Below are 19,388 nucleotides of genomic sequence, written 5' to 3'. Positions count from 1 at the left end.
TACAAACAGTGTGAAGGGCACAGAGGGGACAAAATTCTTGAACTGCATTCAAGAGAACTTTTTTAGCCAGCACGTAACAAGCCCAATGAGAGGGGGCACAATTCTAGATTTAGTCTTGAGTAATGAAGCTGGGCAAGTGGAGGAATTAACAGTGGATGACCATTTTGGAGACAGCTCATAATACATCAAGTTTTAGCATAATCATGAAAAAGGACAAAGATAAAACAGGAGTAAGAGTTCTAAACTGGGGGGGGAAGGCGAATTTTAAGCAGCTGAGAGTTGACCTGGCGAAAGTGGACTGGATACAGCTACTTGAAGGAAAATCAGTGGCAAACCAGTGTGAAGCATTCAAAAGCGAGATTCTACAGGCACAGCGTAGACATGTCTCCACAAAGATAAAGGGTGGTACTGCCAAATCTAGAGCCCCCTGTGTGGAAGTGAGCAGAAATCAGTGGCAAACCAGTGTGAAGCATTCAGAAGGGAGATTCTACAGGCACAGCGTAGACATGTCTCCACAAAGATAAAGGGTGGTACTGCCAAACCTAGAGCCCCCTAGTTATCTAGAAGCTTACAGGGTAAGTTAGAGCAGAAAAAGAAAGTTTATGAGGATCACAAAAATCTTCACACTTTAGAAAGCCTAGAGGAGTATAGAAAGTACAGGGGTGAAGGAAATTAGTTCAGCAAAGACAGGACATGAAAAATTATTGGCAGGTAAAACCAAGGAAAACCCAAAGATATTTTATCAGTACATTCAGAGCAAGAGGATAACTAAGGAAAGGGTAGGCCCATCAGAGATGCACAAAGGAACTTATGTGTGGATGCAGAAGATGTGGGCAGGGTTCTTAATGCGTTTTTTGCCTCTGTCTTCACAAAGGAAAGGGCTGTTGTAGACATTGTAGTTAAACAGCAGTGTGAAATATTAGATGCAATAAGCATAATGAGAGAGGAAGTGCTAGAGGGCCTGACATCCTTGAAAGTGGATAAATCGCCAGGGCCGGATGGATTGCATCCCAGGGAGGAAACAGCGGATGCACTGAGGATCATCTTCAAATCCTCACTAGATACAGAAGAGGTACCAGACGATTGGAGGTCAGCGACAGTTGTACCATTGTTTAAAAAGGGTGCGAGGGATAGGCCAAATAATTATAGGCCGGTCAGTCTGACCTCGGTGGTGGGAAAATTGTTAGAATCTATGCTGAGGGGCAGGATAAACTGCCACTTAGAAAGGCATGGATTAATCAGGGATAGTCAGCATAGATTTGTTAAGGGAAGGTCATGTCCTCCCAACTTGATTGAGTTTTTTGAGGAAGTAAGGAGGAGGATTGATGAGGGAAGTGCAGTGGATATGGTCTACATGGATTTTAGTAAGGCATTTGACAAGGCCCCACATGGTAGAATGGTCAGTTAAAATGAAAGTCCATGGGATTCAGGGGAATGTGGCACATTGAATCCAGAACTGGCTCAGGGCCAGGAAACAAAGCGTAGTAGTCGACGGATGTTTTTGCTGTTTCCAGTGGCGTTCCACAGGGTTCAGTGTTGGGTCCCTTGCTGTTTGTGGTATATATTAATGATTTGGACTTAAATGTGGGAGGCATGATTGGGAAATTTGATGATGACACAAAAATTGGCCATATAGTTGACAATGAAGAGGATAGCTGTAGACTCCAGAACGATATCAATCGTTTGGTTGAGTGGGCGGAAAAGTGGCAAATGGAATTCAATCCAGATAAGTGTGAGGCAATGCATTTGGGAAGGGAAAATAAAGCGAGGGAATACACAACGAACGGGAGGACAACGAGAGGGGTAGAAGAAGTGAGAGACCTTGGAATGCTTGTCCACAGATCCCTGAAGGTGGCAGGACAGGTAGATAGAGTGAAGAAAGCATATGGAATGCTTTCCTTTATTGGCCGGGATGTAGAATACAACGGCAGGGATGTAATGCTGCAACTGTATAAAACACTGGTTAGGCCACAGTTGGAGTATTGCGTACAGTTCTGGTCACCACATTACAGGAGAGAGTACAAAGGAGATTTACAAGAATGCTGCCATGAGGAAAGATTGGATAGGCTAGAGTTGTTTTCCTTAGAACAGAGGAGGCTGAGGGGTGACTTAATTGAGGTGTACAAAATTATGAGGGGCCTAGATAGAGTAGACAGGAAGAACCTGTTTGCCCTAGTGGAGAGGTCAATTATCAGGGGGTATAGATTTAAGGTGATTGGTAGAAGGATTAGAGGGGACATGAGGAAATACTTTTTCACCCAGAGGGTGGTGGGTGTCTGGAATTCACTGCCAGTAACAGTGGTGGAGGCAGAAACCCTCAATTCTTTTAAAAGGTACCTGGACATGCACCTGAAGTGCTGTAACCGGCAAGGCTACGGACCAGGTGCTGGAAAGTGGGATTAGATTGTGCGGCTAGTTTTTATAGCCGGAGTGGACATGACGGGCTGAATGGCCTCCTTCTGTGCCATAATTTTTCTACAGTTCTATGGTTCTAACTGGCCTGTAGTTTCGTACTTTGTCTCTCTCCCATTTTGAATAAAGGAGTTACATTCGCTATTTTCCAACCTAATGGAACCTTCCCCGAATCTAGGGAAATTTGGAAAATTAAAACTAATTCATCAACTATCTCGCTAGTTACTTCTTTTAACACCCTCGGATGAAGTCCATCAGGATCCGGGGACTTGTCAGCCCGCAGCTCCAACAATTTGTTCAGTACCACTTCCCTGGTGATTGTGATTTTCTTGAGTTCCTCCCTCCCTTCCATTTCCTGACTTACAGATAATACTGGGATGTTATTTGTATCCTCAACAGTGAAGACCGATGCGAAGTATCCATTCAATTCATCTGCCATCTCCTTATTATCCATTATTAATTCCCCAGACTCTTTCTGTAGGACCAACGCTCACTTTGTTAACTCTTTCTTTTTTTAAGTATCAACAGAAACTCTTACCATCTGTCTTTATATTTCTAGCTAGCTTTCTCTCGTACTTGTCCCTTTTATTCCATGAGCTATAACTTCTCTCACAAGTCTGTTGTGTGGCACTGTATCAAACACCTTTTGAGAATTCATGTACACCACATCAACTGCATTGCCTTCATCAACCCTCTCTGTTACCTCTTCCAAAAACTCCAGCAAGTTAGTTGAACATGATTTTCCCTTTAGAGTTCCAGAGCAGATCAACTAAAAATCTTTTAGAAATCGGATAAATGCATGCATTGCCGACCCACAATTTCCCTTCCTGCTTTAACGAATTTTAATTACGCTTTTTTAGCTCAACATTGTGACATTGAAAAGTGAATAGTAATTCTCCTAGTGAACAAGTCACAGTGATGCTGTGGTGCAGGCTGCAACCACTAGGGTGGCATTGTTGCCTCAGCATATCCTGTTTCATTGCATTATCTGACCCAGCACCAACAGCTACTGGTAACCTTTTGATGAGGATACATAGTTGTGCTTGTAAGGAAAGGATTAATTAAACTGTCTGGCGATCTGTATATTAGCTTTTAGTTTATGCCTGTTGATTGAGTTTCAACGTTCAGTTGGAATTCAAACATACCAGACAAAGGCATGTAGCTGATAAGCATTCAGTTACAAGCTCCTTTGCCGTGGCCCTTGATCCCTCAGCTGACCTCCCAGGAGACATCTTCCAAGACTAAATGATAATATCACCTGTAGGAGGCCTTCATTTATTAATCTCCCCGTAACTGTCTGCAGCTGAATGATTTGATTTGACAGGTTGGTCAAGGTGAAGTTTATTGGGAAGTTATTCTTGTTAAAACTGCAGTTTTCAATGAGCAAGAACAGCTAATTGAATAAGGTGATGCTAGGGAACATGTGGATTCTCAAGTAGCTAGGTTTGGACAAAAGTATAAAAGAAGGGGCGTTAATCTGATGAGGTCTGATCAGTCATGAACTCCGAGGTTGATAACTGTAACATGTGAATTCTCTGGTGAACTTGCAACGTACCATTATTAAAGAAGGGTAGCAGGGATAAACCAGGTAATTACAGGCTGGTGAGTCTAACATCAGTGGTTGGGAAAATATTTTTAAAAATTCTGAGGGACAGGATTAATCTCCACTTGGAGAGGCAGGGAATAATCAGGGATAGTCAGCATGGCTTTGTCAGGGGGAAGATTGTGTCTAACGAACTTGATTGGATTTTTCGAGGAGGTGACTAGATGTGTAGATGAGGGTAAAGCAGTTGATGTAGTCGACATGGACTTCAGTAAGGCTTTTGATAAGGTCCCGCATGGGAGATTGGTTAAGAAGGTAAGAGCCCATGGGATCCAGGGCAATTTGGCAAATTGGATCCAAAATTGGCTTAGTGGCAGGAGGCAGAGGGTGATGGTCGAGGGTTGTGTTTGCGATTGGAAGCCTGTGACCAGTGGTGTGCCACAGGGATCGGTGCTGGGACCCTTGCTGTTTGTAGTTTACATTAATGATTTAGACATGAATATAGGAGGTATGATAAGTAAGTTCGCAGATGACACGTAAATTGGTGGTGTCGTAAATAGTGAGGAGGAAAGCCTTAGATTGCAGGACGATATAGATGGGCTGGTAAGATGGGCGGAGCTATGGCAAATGGAATTTAATCCTGCGAATTGTGAGGTGATGCATTTTGGGAGGACTAACAAGGCAAGGAAATATACAATGGATGGTAGGACCATAGGAAGTACAGAGGGACCTTGGTGTACTTGTCCGTAGATCACTGAAGGCAGCAGTACAGGTAGATAAGGTGGTTAGGAAGGCATATGGGATACTTGCCTTTAGTAGCCGAGGCATAGAATATAAGAGCAGGGAGGTCATGATGGAGCTGTATAAAATGCTAGTTAGGCCACAGCTGGAGTACTGTGTGCAGTACTGGGCACCACACTATAGGAAGGATGTGATTGCACTGGAGAGGGTGCAGAGGAGATTCACCACGATGTTGCCTGGGCTGGAACATTTCAGCTATGAAGAGAGACTGAAAAGGCTAGGGTTGTTTTCCTTAGAACAGAACAGGATGGTGGGGGGGGGGGGGGGGGACATGATTGAGGTATACAAAATTATGAGGGGCATTGATAGGTTAGATAGGAAGAAACTTTTTCCCTTAGCAGAGGGGTCAATAACCGGGGGCATAGATTTAAGGTAAGGGGCAGGAGGTTTAGAGGGGATTTGAGGAAAAATATTTTCACCCAGAGGGTGGCTGGAATCTGGAACACACTGCCTGAAGTGGTGCTAGAGGCAGGAACCCTCGCAACATTTAAGAAGTATTTAGATGAGCACTTGAAACGCCATAGCATACAAGGCTACGGGCCACGTGCCGGAAAATGGGACTAGAATAGTTAGGTGCTTGATGGCCGGCACAGACACGATGGGCCGAAGGGCTTATTTCTGTGCTGTATAACTCTATGACTCTATCTCCATAAGTGCTACAGTTACGTTTGTGTGTAATTATTGTCAAATAATAATCACTGTATACTTAATACTCTGAACATTAATAATTTTGAACCCCATTATTTTGAGGAGGAATTTATAAACTTAGAATAAATCCTATTCTCTAACATGCTCACTAGCCGATGTAGTATTGCAACAAATGTTGCCCAAAGATAATCCAAAGATCCAACAACAGAGAATAGGGAGGGAAGTCACTACCCAAGACTGAAAGCTATAGACTTTTCTTCCAATACAGTGCTAATGTTTTAAGGTGCTGGTGATCAGACAACAGATTATCATTGTAAGAAAAGCAATTTGAATCACTATTTTTCCAAACATAGTTTAGGTTACCATCATGTCCAGCTGATTACATACCCCGAATCACAACCATCACAGAGGAGAAGGCTATCTTCCCGGTCACTCCGTCCACACACCTCACAGTTTGTCACGTCCTCTTCCTCCTCTTCATTGTCTTTACCAGGGTTTTGGACTGGAATCTTCAAAAGGAATGTGAGCTCTTAGCAGTTAAATGTTTAATCATTCATAAGCACACTCCCTTTCTCCTCAAATGTCAGTCAGTGGTACCAGGGATGTGACACCGAGCCGCACAGACCACAAAGAGCTGAGATGTGATCCCCTTTCAATGGTTTGAGCACTGTGTTAATGGGCCTGCTCTCAATGTGTGTGTGTCAGTCAGTACTAACACCTTCGGGAAATGGATAAGATTCACTTGCACAATATAAAAAACGCATCATTTCAGCAAGGATGACTTCAACAGGCCTCCCTGCCCCAGGTATCATTGTCAAGCACTTCTGTTAGATGGAGCCAGACACACCTGTATGCCTGGTGAAGCCAGGGTCATCTACGATGCCCTCAGGGCATTCACTGTCCAGGATCACAGGCAAGGAATTGACACTTGTGCAAAGTATCAAAGGATCAGTGCTTCCCAGGGCACTGTCTGCACTCTCCACATTCTCCACTTGCCCCCAATCGCCAACATCACCATCATCCATAGGTGGAAAAGAAAAAAATAAGCGTCTACGCTATTTTATGCAAACACACTTACACCATCCTGATGAAGAGTTTTCATTCCAACTCACCTTCTTTAGAACTGTCCCTCCAAAATGTGTGCGAACACAGATGTGTTTGAAGACTATTCGATCAACAGGGCACGAATTGGCATTCTGTTTGAGAAATAACATTTTATAAACCATTGTAGCAATTCCCTTTTCTTTGTAAAGCTGTGAGTTAATCTGCTTTGGAATTTTATTACTGAACTGCTAGATGGTTTTCACCATATGGCAGGTGGCTTCATAGAGCACCCTCAATACCTGCACTTCCAGCATCTGGGAGGCAAAACAATGGGGATAGAATTTATATTTCTACAGAGTCCTTCATAACTTCAGGACGTCCCAAAGCACTTTACAGCCAATGAAGTACTTTGCAAGTGTACTCACTGTTATAATGTAGAAAACGTGGCAGCCCATGTGCACACAGCAAGCTCCCACAAACAGCAATGTGATAATGGTCAGATCATTGTTTTAGTGATGTTGGTTGAGGGATAATTATTAGCCAGGATAATGGGGTGAAATCCTTTGCTCTTCTTCAAATAGTGCAATGGGATCTTTTACATCCAGCTGAGAGCAGACGCCACTTTTGTTTACCATCTCATCCAAAAGACGGGCACCTCCAACAGTGCAGCACTCCCTCAGTACTGCGCTGAAGAGTCTGCCTAGATTATGTGATCAAATTCTGGAGTGTGTCTTGAATCCACAATCTTCTGACTCAGAGGCAATAGTGTTACCCACTGAGGTACAGCTGACATTCTCAACCTGGAGGGAAATACCACTGCCATATTTTTTTCAAATCATTAAGGAGGTGCAAATGTGAAAAGAATAATTTCTGGTTGAGAACAAACGCACCAGGCAACTCACTCTCTGATTGGAAGAATGAGGAGGAGTAATATAAACTAAATGGTACAATTTTAAAGGGGGTGCATGAACAGAGAGACCTGGGGATGTATGTTCAGAAATCTTTGATGGTGGCAAGATAAGTTTCAAGTTGATAAAACTGTTTTTTAAAAAAACAGGTAATTTGGCTTTATAGAGTAGAGCACAAAAGCAAGGAAGTTATGCTAAAACTTAATAAAATACTAGTTAGGCCCCAGTTAGAATGTGCAAAATTCTAGGCACCACTCTTAAGGAAGGATGCCAAGGCCTTAGAGAGGGTGCAGAGGAAATTTACCAAAATGGTACCAAGGATGAGGGACTTCAGTTATGTGGAGACTGCAGAAGCTGGGGCTGTTTTCTTTAGAGCAGGGAAGGTTAAGTGCAAATTCATGTTCAGAATTATCAGGGGATTTGATAGAATAGATAGGGAGAAACTGTTTCCACTAGGAGGGGGATTAGTAACCAGAAAAGACAGATTTAAAATAATTTGCAAAACAGCCAGCGGCTGATGAGCAGAATTTCTTCTATGCATCCAGTTGTCATGATCTGGAATGCACTGTCTGAATGGACGTTGGAAAAAGAGTCGATAGTAACTTTCAAAAGGGAATTGGAAAAATACTTAAAATGAAACCACAACAAGGTTGTGGGGAAAGAGAAAGGGAATAGGATTAATTGGATTGTCCTTTCAAAGAACCGACACTGGCACAATGGACAGAATAGGATCACAGGGAGTAGGAGTAGACCATTTGGCCCGTCGAGCCTGCTCCGCCATTCAAACAGATCGAGGCTGATCATCTACCTCTATGCCATTTCCCCCCCCACAATCCTCATTGTTATGGTCCTGTAGTTTTTTTTTCAGAAGAATGCGGTGTGCCTTTAAGGCTGGAAAAGGAACCGTATGCTTTAAGAACCAACAAGCCTCAGGAGTTAGAAAAAGTGCATTTTGGTTTCCGTTGGATATAACCACATGGAGAGGGAACCAAGCAGGTTCAAAGAATGCATCCTGGTTACCCGGCAGCGGCCATTCAGAGACCAAGGACTGGATATACAACGTTGCAATAATCTTTTGAACTGGCTTTTTAGTTGAGACAGACTGTTCCACTGGAAAAACAGACAGACAGCTGTGTGTTAGCACCTGCAAGGAGACCTCTTGGACCATTTAAACTGAAGGAAGAGAATTTAGTCTGTTTATTTATTATTCTCTCTCAAACTTCTAAAAAGTCAAGTCAAAACAGAGATCTCTGATAATTTAAACTGAAGGAAGGGAAGTTAGACTGTGACAGCTATTTCAGCTATGAAGAGAGACTGGATAAGCTAGGGTTGTTTTCCTGAGAGCAGAGAAGGCTGAGGGAGGACCTGATTGAGGTATACAAAATTATGAGGGGCATAGATAGGATAGATAGGCAGAAACATTTTCCCTTAGTGGAGGGGTCAATAACCAGGGGCATAGATTTAAGGTAAGGGGGCAGGAGGTTTAGAGGGGATTTGGGGAAAAAAAAATTCACCCAGAGGGTGGTTGGAATCTGGAACACACTGCCTGAAGAGGTGGTAGAGGCAAGAACCTTCACAACATTTAAGAAGTATTTAGATGGGCACTTGAAGCGCCATTGCATATAAGACTACGGGCCAAGTGCTGGAAAATGGGACTAGGATAGGTGCGTGATGGCCGGCACAGACACGATGGGCCGTTGGGCCTGTTTATGTGCCTTATAACTCTTTGACTCTATGACAATCTTTTATCCCTCAAAAATCCTAAAGCCAAATTGATGCAGTAAAAAGTGTTTGCAAGTTGTTAATTGTTGAAATTCATCGCTGGAGAAGGAAAGCATCACTTACTGTTGAATTAGACTACGGACTGTTTTACTGTTGAAGAACCTTTTTTTCCCCATCGCACAGCTGTGAGGACTTCAAGCAACCTTGGACTGTTCCACATCCGGCAGGAGCGTAAATCTACAAGGACTCTAATTTTTTCTATTTTAAATGTTGCTTATATCTTAGTAGTGTTTAAGAATTTAAGATTTCTAATTAAACAGTTAATTTGTTGATTTAAAGACACCTGGTTTGGTTAGCCTCACTCGGGGGTTAATAGATGGTACAATTTGGCTGGGTCTTTCTTGAAATTGGAAAATTTAAAATGATATGTTAGGTGATCTGTGGAGGAATGGGATTGAATTAACAGTGCAATTCTCCCACCACAATCAGAATCATATATTTTGATTGGGGGCTTTGACTGGAGCAGTTGGTCGTAACATCATATCCCTTGATGTTGTTAGTATTCAGAAATCTATCGATTTCTGTCTTGAACATGCTCAATGATTGAGTTTCCACAGCCCTCTGGGGTAGAGAATTCCAAAGATTCACCACCCTCTGAGTAAAGAAATTCCTCCTCATCTCAGTCTTAAATGGCCTGTCCCTTATTCTGAGACTGTGTTCCCTTGTTCTAGACTCACCAGCCAGGGGAACCATCCCACCCGATCACACCCTGCAAGAATTTTGTAAGTTTCAATGAGATCACCTCTCATTCTTCGAAACTCTAGAGAATACAGGCCCAGTTTCTGCAATCTCTCCTCATAAGACAAGCCCGTCATCCCAGAGGTTAGTCTAGTGAACCTCCGTTGAACTCCCTCTATGGAAATATATCCTTCCTTAGATAAGGAGACCAAAACTCTACCAACAACGGCCTCCTTCTGTGCAATATGATTCTATATTACTCAGTGGTCCTCACTGAGGTGGTTCTTGGTGAAGATGGATTAGGTTTCCATTCAAATAGTAGAAATTTAAAACAGTTCAACAGACTATACTGCCTGGTTCACAGCACTCACCTTTGCCCATTCAAGGATGCAATCAAGGCAAAAGTAATGTGCACAGCTTTCTGGAGTGCCAATAGCCTGATCCCGAAAAGTATTCAGGCAGATCGGGCAGTTTTCAGCCTCCTCATCAGAGTTGCTTTCCCACTTCCCTCCAGAACTGGTCTTTTCCGTGTCCACTCCTCCAACAGCCTCATCATCATCGTCAGCTTCATTGTCTTATAATTAAAAAAAAATCATTTTTTACCAATTTAATAGCATTCAGATTCATCACCCTCTGATCCTAAACCTGAGTTATAACAAGTGACAGTGGAACCAAATTTACAATGTGCATTTTTATAGTGCCTTTAATATAGTAAAACATCCCAAGATGCTGCACAGCAGCATTATCAAAACAAACTTTGAAACTGAACCACATAAGGAGAAATTAGGGAAAGTGAACAAAATATTGGTCAAACTGGTAAGTTTTAAGGAATATTTTAAAACATAAAAATGAGTTACAGAGTCAGAGAGATTTAGGGAAGGAATTTCAGAGTTAAAGTCCTGGGCAGTTGAAGACATGACCACCAATGGTGAAGCGATGAAAATGGGGGATGCGCAAGAGGCCAGAATTGGAAGAACACAGAGATCTTGAAGAGTTGTAGGCTAGAGGAGATTAGGGAATGGCCATGGAGGGATTTGAACACAAGGATGAGAATATTCAATTCGAGGTGTTGCTGGGAGCCCATATAGGTCAGTGAGCACTGGGTGATGAGTGAACGGGACTTGGTGCGAGTTAGGACACGGGCAGCAGAGTTTTGGATGAGCTCAAGTTTACAGAGGGTGGAAGATGGGAGGCTGGCCAAGAGACCTTGTCAAATCTAGAGGCAATAAAGGCATAGATGAGGGTTTCACGAGCAGAACCTCATCGTAACACGAGCAAATTACACAGGGATAATGCTCCAGGCATTCCAGGGTATAACAGAGAAAAGAAGTGTATATAAAAATTCTCCACATTGGGAAACACAGTGGAGGCGGATTAGCAATCCATTCAAATAGAAATTTAAAAGTGGAAAGTAGGTATGAGCGTACTGTGCACATTCTCCTAGAATAGAAAATTATAGTTTGAAGACTTGAAAAACTGGGACAATACCCACAGGAATAGAGAAGTCTGAGGAGATTTAATAGAGGTTTTTAAAATTATAAACAGTTTTGATAGAGCGCATAAGGAAAGGCAGTTTCCTCCATATTGGGGAATTAATAAGTCAATAGCTGCAGTTCAGGTTATGATTGCTTTTGCTTTCAATGCGCTTGAACAAGGTGTGAACTGATGAGTAAAAATAACATACGCTCACACATAATCAGGTAAGGGCAAGAACAGTTCCGATGAAGGGTCACTGACCCGAAACGTTAACTCTGCTTCTCTTTCCACAGATGCTGCCAGACCTGCTGAGTGGTTCCAGCATTTCTTGCTTTTATTTCAGATTTCCAGCATCCGCAGTATTTTGCTTTTATTAAAGGGTAAGAACAGGTTCAGTTGTGCTGGTCCCGCTCATCTTGCAGCAATGGCCATTTAGCTGAAGCACCAAAGGGCCACCAGTTCCTTCAGGCAGGAGGAGTAAGGGGAAAAATAAATTTCCTTCCAAGCTTGGACTTGCGACATCATTTTTTAAATAGCTTCTGCAAGAACAGTAATGTAGCTGAACAATGCTTGGTCCTATAGATTTTGAATCTTGCAAGATTAACAGTTCTTACCAGATCAGTTATCAAGTATGCACTATTGAATTCAACTGAATCAAGTATTATAAGGTAGTGAACCAAATACTATACCTTCCTCTGCCTCCTCCTCATCTTCATCCTCACCCTCGTCAACTTCTTCATCATCTAAGTCATCATCTTCCTCCCCTTCCCCATCTTCTTCTTCATCATCATCATCGTCTGTACCGCCCTCATCCACATCATCTTCACTACTGGATTCCTCTAACAAAACAATACACATTCAGAGTTTTAGGAATAGGACTAAAGTTAGATTCCCACTCCAGCCTTCTCAGGGAATGGGGACATCCCATTGTCCACTACCACGGTGAAAACTACCAAAACTCACTGGCAACAGTCAAATCGAAGGGCCAAGCCACTTTGACATTGCGAGCATTTGATCAGGCCATATGCCGAAGTGCCCAGTGGATGGCAAAATATACCGTTTAGAAATTACAGAAAGATTCAAAAATAGTCTAGTTAGACAACAATCAATAAAGCTAAAAGCTGCGCAAATATTAATGTCACATTTAGTAACTACTACACAACATACATTTCCATACAAGCTGAAGACATCCTTCTGCATACTCATTAGCCATGGATGGGAGAAATTCCAGGTTTGATTTCCCATCTGTGCTTGTTACCCATTTCAGCTGAATGGAATTGGGGCATGTATAATGCTATAGCTGAGCTAGGTCTTAAATCATCAGCTAGGATTTCCACTACTGATCCCTATCCAGCAACTCTGCTGGAAGCACCAATATGAAAGTTGTGGGACACAAGATTGGGGTTGGCTATGCTGCACCACACAACAAAATCCCCCCACTGCCCAAGTTATTTCCAGATACTTTTCTTATATTCAAATACAAGTAATTCACTGACATTGGTGAACCCTATAAACTGAAGCGAGACCTTCCAGTGTCAGTTGCGTCTCTGTGGATAGCCTTAGAGTCAGAAGGTCGTGTATTCAAATCCCACTCCACAGCCTAATTCAGGCTGATGCTCCATTGCAGGCCTGAGAGAGTGCTGCACTGTTGGAGGTCTTTTGGATGAGACATTAAACCGAGGCTCCATCTTCCAGCTCAGGTGCATATAAAAGTTTCCATGGTCAGAATTTTGAAAAAGAGCAGGTGGATTCTTCCCAGTTGTCCTTGGGCCAGTATCATGGAAACATTATTTGGTCATTATTACATCGCTGTTTGTGGAACCCGTATCCCTACATTTTAACTGTGACTACACTTCAAAAGTATTAAATTGGCTGTAACACATTTTTGGATGTTGTGAGATTGTGAAATGCAAGTATTTCTTTCTTTGTTCTGTTCAAATTGTCCCACCCCAGGTACTTTCTTGCTACCAGATAATCCACAATGACCCTCTGACTCGCAACACTTCTGAAAAGAGTTAATATCAAGCTTTTTGGAATCAGCTAAACTATCAAACAGATTTAATGCCCTTCAGGAAGCAAAAGATGGGTAACCAGAATGGGCAGATAGGTGCAACTTAATGCACAGTGTGGGAAATAAGGTATTCTGGGAGGGAAACAAGGAGGGAGTAAAGATGCAGTGAAAAGAAGCAAAAGGTTGTGGAGGAACAGGGAGACCTGAGGTGCAAATATATAATTGCTGGAAAATGCAGACAGATAAAGCTATTAAAAAAAGCTAACAACATTTTGGGTTTTATGAATAGGGACACAAGAAAAAGAGGCAAAACTTGCCCAAATCAATGGCTAGGTCACAGTTTAGGGTGCTATATTACAGAAAGAGTATTAAATGCCTATAGTGGCCAATGACAGACTATAGTTATGAGGACAGGTTGATCTATTGAAACTAGCATTTTACAGCACTAAAGGAGGCCATTCAGTCTATCAAATAACTTAAGAGTCAAAACTGGCACTAAAAACTGGTCCCGCATGGCAGACTGGTGCAAAAGGTGAAGTCACACGGGATCAGAGGTGAGCTGCCAAGATTGATACAGAACTGGCTCAGTCACAGAAGACAGAGGGTAACAGTGGATGGGTGTTTTTCTAAATGGAGGGATGTGATTAGTGGTGTTTCGCAGGGATCAGTGCTGGGACCTTTGCTGTTTGTAGTATATATAAATGATTTGGAGGAAAATGTAGCTGGTCTGATTAGTAAGTTTGCGGACGACACAAAGGTTGGTGGAGTTGCGGATAATGATGAGGATTGTCAGAGGATACAGCAGGATATAGATCAGTTGGAGACTTGGGCGGAGAAATGGCAGATGGACTTTAATCCGGACAAATGTGAGGTAAGGCATTTTGGAAGGTCTAATGTAGGTGGGAGGTATACAGTAAATGGCAGAACCCTTAGGAGTATTGACAGGCAGAGATATCTGTGCGTACAGGTCCACGGGTCACTGAAAGTGGCAATGCAGGTGGATAAGGTAGTCAAGAAGGCAAATGGCATGCTTGCCTTCATTGGTAGGGGCATAGAGTATAAAAATTGGCAAGTCATGCTGCAGCTGTACAGAACTTTAGTTAGGCCACACTTAGAATATTGCGTGCAATTCTGGTCGCCACACTACCAGAAGGACGTGGAGGCTTTGGAGAGGGTACAGAAGAGGCTTACCAGGATGTTGCCTGGTCTGGAGGGCATTAGCTATGGGGAGAGGTTGGATAAACTCAGATTGTTTTCACTGGAATGACAGAGGTGGAGGGGCGACATGATAGAGGTTTGCAAAGTTATGAGTGGCATGGACAGAGTGGATAGTCAGAAGCTTTTTCCCAGGGTGGAAGAGTCAGTTACTAGGGGACATAGGTTTAAGGTGAGAGGGGCAAAGTTTAGAGGGGATGTGCGAGGCAAGTTCTTTACACAGAGGGTGGTGAGTGCCTGGAACTTGCTGCCGGGGGAGGTAGTGGAAGCAGGTACGATAGCGACGTTTAAGAGGCATCTTGACAAATACATGAATAGGATGGGAATAGAGGGATACGGTCCCCGGAAGTGCAAAAGGTTTTAGTTTAGGCAGGCATCAAGATCGGCGCAGGCTTGGAGGGCCGAATGGCCTGTTCCTGTGCTGTACTGTTCTTTGTTTGTTTGTTCATTTAAACTTAACAATTGATCCAGCATCCATTGCCACTTGTGGAATTCCAAACGTCTACAACCCTTTGTGTGTAGAAGTGTTTCCTATTTTCACTCCTGAAATTTTTAGACTATGTTCCCCAGTCCTAGACTTCCCAGCCAGTGGAAACAGTTTCTCTCTATCTACTGTATCTGTTCCTCTTAATAGCTAAAAAACTTTGCTCAGTTCACTTCTTAACCTTCCAAATTTGAGGGAATACAGCCCTTGTTTGTGTAATCTCTCCTCATAATTTAATCTTTGGAGTCCAAGCATTATTCTGGTAAAGATATGCAGCACTCCATCCAAGGCCAATATATCCTCCCTAAGGTGTGGTGTCCAGAACTGCTCAGAGTAACCCCAGGTGTGGTTTGAGCAGGGCTTTGGATACCTGAAGCAGGACTTCTACTCCCTTGTATTCTGGATTTTTGTACATGCAAAGCCGTTGATTATTTTCTGTCCATTTTAGTGATCTATGTACTTGGACTCTCAAGTCTCTCTGAATCTCCACTGTTTATAGCTTTTCACCATTTAGAAAGTACCCTATTCTATCCTTTATTAGTCCAAAACTAACATTTGCCTGTATTGAAATCCATTTGCCACATTTTTGCCCATTCACTCTATCTATCAACAATTTCTTTTGCAATGTTAAGCGTTCATCTACACCGCTGATAATACCGCCTAACTTTGCGTCATCAGCAAATTTGAATATGTGGATTTTTATCCCATCATCTAAGTTGTTAATAAATATATTATGATCGCTATTAGATAAATGTTCACGCATGGTTAGGCTATTAACTAAATCTGGCTCATTACTCTATTCAATCTAATATGGAATGCTAGATCGTAATGTTGTCGAAAACTATCCCGGTCATACTCAAGAAATTCACTACCGTTCTGACATGCTAGTTCGCTTATCCCAATATATATGAAAGTTAAAATCCCTCATTAAAACCACTCTGCCTTTACTACATGCTTGTCTAATGTCTGCATTTATACAATCTACCACTTCACAGCTTCTACCAGGGGGCTTATACACAACTCCCACTACAGCATTAAATTTTTTTCTCTTTCTTAATTCTATCCATAAAATCTTCACTGCCTGCTTATCTCTCATTATATCCCATCTTACCATTGAAGCGATTTCATCCTTAATCATTAAGCTACTCCTTCCCCTACCATTTTCCCTATCTTTCCTGTAGATCTTATAACCTGGTATATTTCGTTCCCTGTCCTGACCATCTTGCAGCCATGTCTCAATAATGGCTACCATGTCATACCTTCCAAGTTGAATTAGCACCGCAATTCATTATTTTTTTGTTCCTTACACTCTGTGTTTGTGTAATAGAACCCATATTTGGGCCACACACCCTAACCTGTGCTTCTGTACTAATGCTTTACTCACATATTTCTTATTTCTCCCTCTTGGTTTAACTACATTACATCGTTTCGATTTTCCTTTAGCTGCAGTGCTTAAAGCACAATTTCTGACTGTTACTCCACTCTCTTACCTGTCATTTGTTCTTGAACTATTATTTATATGACCTTTTCCACCTGACCCCTTCCCCCACTTACTAGTTTAAAGTCCTTGTGACTGCCTTATTTATCCTTATAGCTAGGACCTTATTCCCAGTGCAGTTCAGCTCAGCCCATCCCAACAGTACAGTTCCCTCCTGCCCCAGTACTAGTGCCAGCATCCCATAAAATGGAACCCCTCTTTCCCACACCACTCCTTCAGCCACGTGTTCACCTCCCCAATCTGCTTAGCACCACACCAATTTGCACGTAGCTCAGATAATAATTCAAGGATAGGAATATGGAAAGATTAATGGCACAGAAGGAAGACATTCTGCCCGTCATTTCTGTGCCTGCTGAAAAAGAGCTATCCAGTCTAATCTTACCTTCCAGCTGTAGCCTGCAGTTTATGGCACCTCAAACTATAATCCTTGAGGTCCTATTCTTTAATTTAGCTTCTAGTTCCTGGTACTCTCCAAATAGGACCTCTTGCCTACTCTTCCCTATGTTGTTAGTCCCAACATTTTTTTTTAATTCTTTCATGGGATGTGGGCAAGCCCAGCATTTGTTGTCCATCCCTAATTGCCCTTGACAACTGAGCGGCTTGCTCGGCCATTTCGGAGGGCAGGTTGAGAGTCAACCACATTGCTGTGGGTCTGGAGTCACATGTAGGCCTGCCCAGGTAAGGATGGCAGATTTCCTTTCCTAAAGGACATTAGTGAACCAGATGGGTTTTTATGACAATCAATGATGGCACCATTACTGAGACTAGCTTTCAATTCTGGATTATTTTTATTAATTAAATTTAAATTCCACCAGCTGCCATAATGGGATTTGAACCTGTGCCCCCAGGGCATTAGCATGGGCCTCTGGATTACTCATTCAGTGACATTACCACTGTGCCACTGTCTCCCCCATGGATCACAACAAATTGATCTTCCCCTTCCCTCTCCAATATCCTTTCAAGTCGTTTTGAGATGTCCCTCAGCCTGGTGCCAAGGAGGCAACATATCATGTGAGACTCTCAATCCTGCTTTTAAGGATAACTGCCCCTTTAATTGTTGACCCTGAGATCTAATGTGTATTGTTTCATTAGAAACAGTGTCATGAAAGGTGTACAACTGAAACATTCAGCTGTTTCTCTTTATTTCCAGCATTTTGTGTTTTTATTTCAGATACACAGTGTTTTCTTTTTATTTTTGTGATGTCTGCAGATCTCACTTAATCAATTTCTGATCTATGCTGCCACACTCTAATACCGTGTGCCTTAACATAATGAACTAGCCTCCTATGCATCACTTTACCAAATGCACAACTTGCACCACATTTCCTTAATCACTACACTGATATTTCCTCGAATGTGTCAGACATGATTTGCCTTTTACATAATGATGCTGGCTCTCCCTACTTAACCGTCATCTTGCTAAGTAGGTATTAATTAGAAGACAAACTGTTCTCCTTCAATGGCTGTGAAGCATTAAGCCCTGTAGCCCAGAAGCTCTGAGGTTTAGTCGTTGGTCTGTGCTGAGCAGGTGGGCTCAGGCAGAGCAACAGTTGTGGTGGTATATCTGAGCCCTGGAATAATGAAGAGAAACATCAGTCTGGATCCACCTTCCAGATTATCACCAGTGATCTCTATTCCATATGCCGACATCAGATGAGGGGCAGGATTAGTTATGCCTTCCATAGGAAGGAGGGGAAGCCATTCAGCCCTTCGAGCCTGTTCCACCATTCAATGAAATCATGGCTCATCGGCATCCTAACTCCACCTTTCCACCTTGGCTCCATATCCCTTAATGCCCTTGACTAGCAAAAATCTACCGATCTCAGATTTAAAATTAATTGAGCGCGCTCACCTCTACCAACCTTTGTGTAAAAAAGTATTTCCTAACTTCTCTCCTGAATGACCTAGCTCTGATTTTAAGGTGCTTTCCCCTTATGCTGGACTCCCCCACCAACAGAAAATGAGGGAACAGCCTGTCAATGCACACTGCCCGTGTTTTCTTGGAAAGAATGACTACTTTAGCAAAGTACCTGACACCTGCCAGTACTATGGAGCCATACCCTAGGAGTCAGCATCTTCCGAAGAAAAGAGTAAAACAGAAAGAAACACATCGAAAAATTCAACTGGCTGTTTTACCTATATGGATGCAAGATTAAATATTTAAAATTGAATTCATCGTAAGCCTGTCAGGGCATTTCTGTATCAGCACATTTCTGAGACCAGTATGCAACATGGCATTGTGACTGAAGGCTTTCTTTTGTCGTTCATTGCCTTCATCAAACATGCACGTCTGACCCTCAACCCTAAACAAGAGTAGTTTTACACCACTGGCATGCCCACCTTGTCCTATACAGCATCTCATTTTTGTCAAACTGAGCATTACCTTCATCACTGAAAATGGCTATAACTTCCCGTTTTCCTCTTCCTTTTCCCAGGGCTGCATTTATGTTGATCAGTTCATCTTGGCTGTCGTCATCCATAGTGTACATTCAGAAATGCAAGATCTGCAAGAAACAAAGAGTTTTCATTAACTAAAACGCAACAGGGGCACCAGTATCAAAGAGAGCAACCAGATTTGTGAGTCATCACATCTGTGATCATAAAAACATAGAATGATACAGCACAGAGGGTGACCATTCAGTCCATTGTGCCTGTGCTAACTCTTTGGTATAGCTATCTAATTAATCCCACTCCCCTGTTCTTTCCCCATAGCTCCGCAAATTTTTCCTTTTCAAGTATTTATCCAAGTCCCTTCTGAAAGTTACTCGTGAATCTGCTCCATTGTCTTTTCAGGCAGCACATTCCAGATCATTATCTGACTGCGTAAAAAAATTCTCATGTCTCCTCTGGCTCTTTTGCCAATTACCTTAAATCTGTGTACCAAGCCT

The 19,388-nt window shown here is 42.5% G+C and overlaps 1 protein-coding gene across 2 annotated transcripts in view; it reads right to left on the bottom strand.

Moving 5' to 3' along the window:
• Positions 1-19,388, bottom strand: part of phrf1 (PHD and ring finger domains 1) — a 136,199-nt gene that overhangs the window by 102,690 nt on the left and 14,121 nt on the right. For both annotated transcript variants that reach the window (XM_068046744.1, XM_068046743.1), the window contains exons 2-6: positions 18,884-19,004; positions 11,982-12,131; positions 10,188-10,390; positions 6,517-6,600; positions 5,792-5,913 (exon numbers count right to left, since the gene is read on the bottom strand). In XM_068046744.1, the coding sequence (XP_067902845.1) occupies positions 5,792-5,913; positions 6,517-6,600; positions 10,188-10,390; positions 11,982-12,131; positions 18,884-18,989 (665 nt within the window). In that variant the 5' untranslated portion in view covers positions 18,990-19,004. The remainder of the gene's footprint in view (positions 1-5,791; positions 5,914-6,516; positions 6,601-10,187; positions 10,391-11,981; positions 12,132-18,883; positions 19,005-19,388) is intronic.

Source organism: Heterodontus francisci, chromosome 14 (genome assembly GCF_036365525.1).
Source record: "Heterodontus francisci isolate sHetFra1 chromosome 14, sHetFra1.hap1, whole genome shotgun sequence".
NCBI lineage: Eukaryota > Metazoa > Chordata > Chondrichthyes > Heterodontiformes > Heterodontidae > Heterodontus > Heterodontus francisci.
This window is presented reverse-complemented; position numbering and strand designations above follow the sequence as displayed.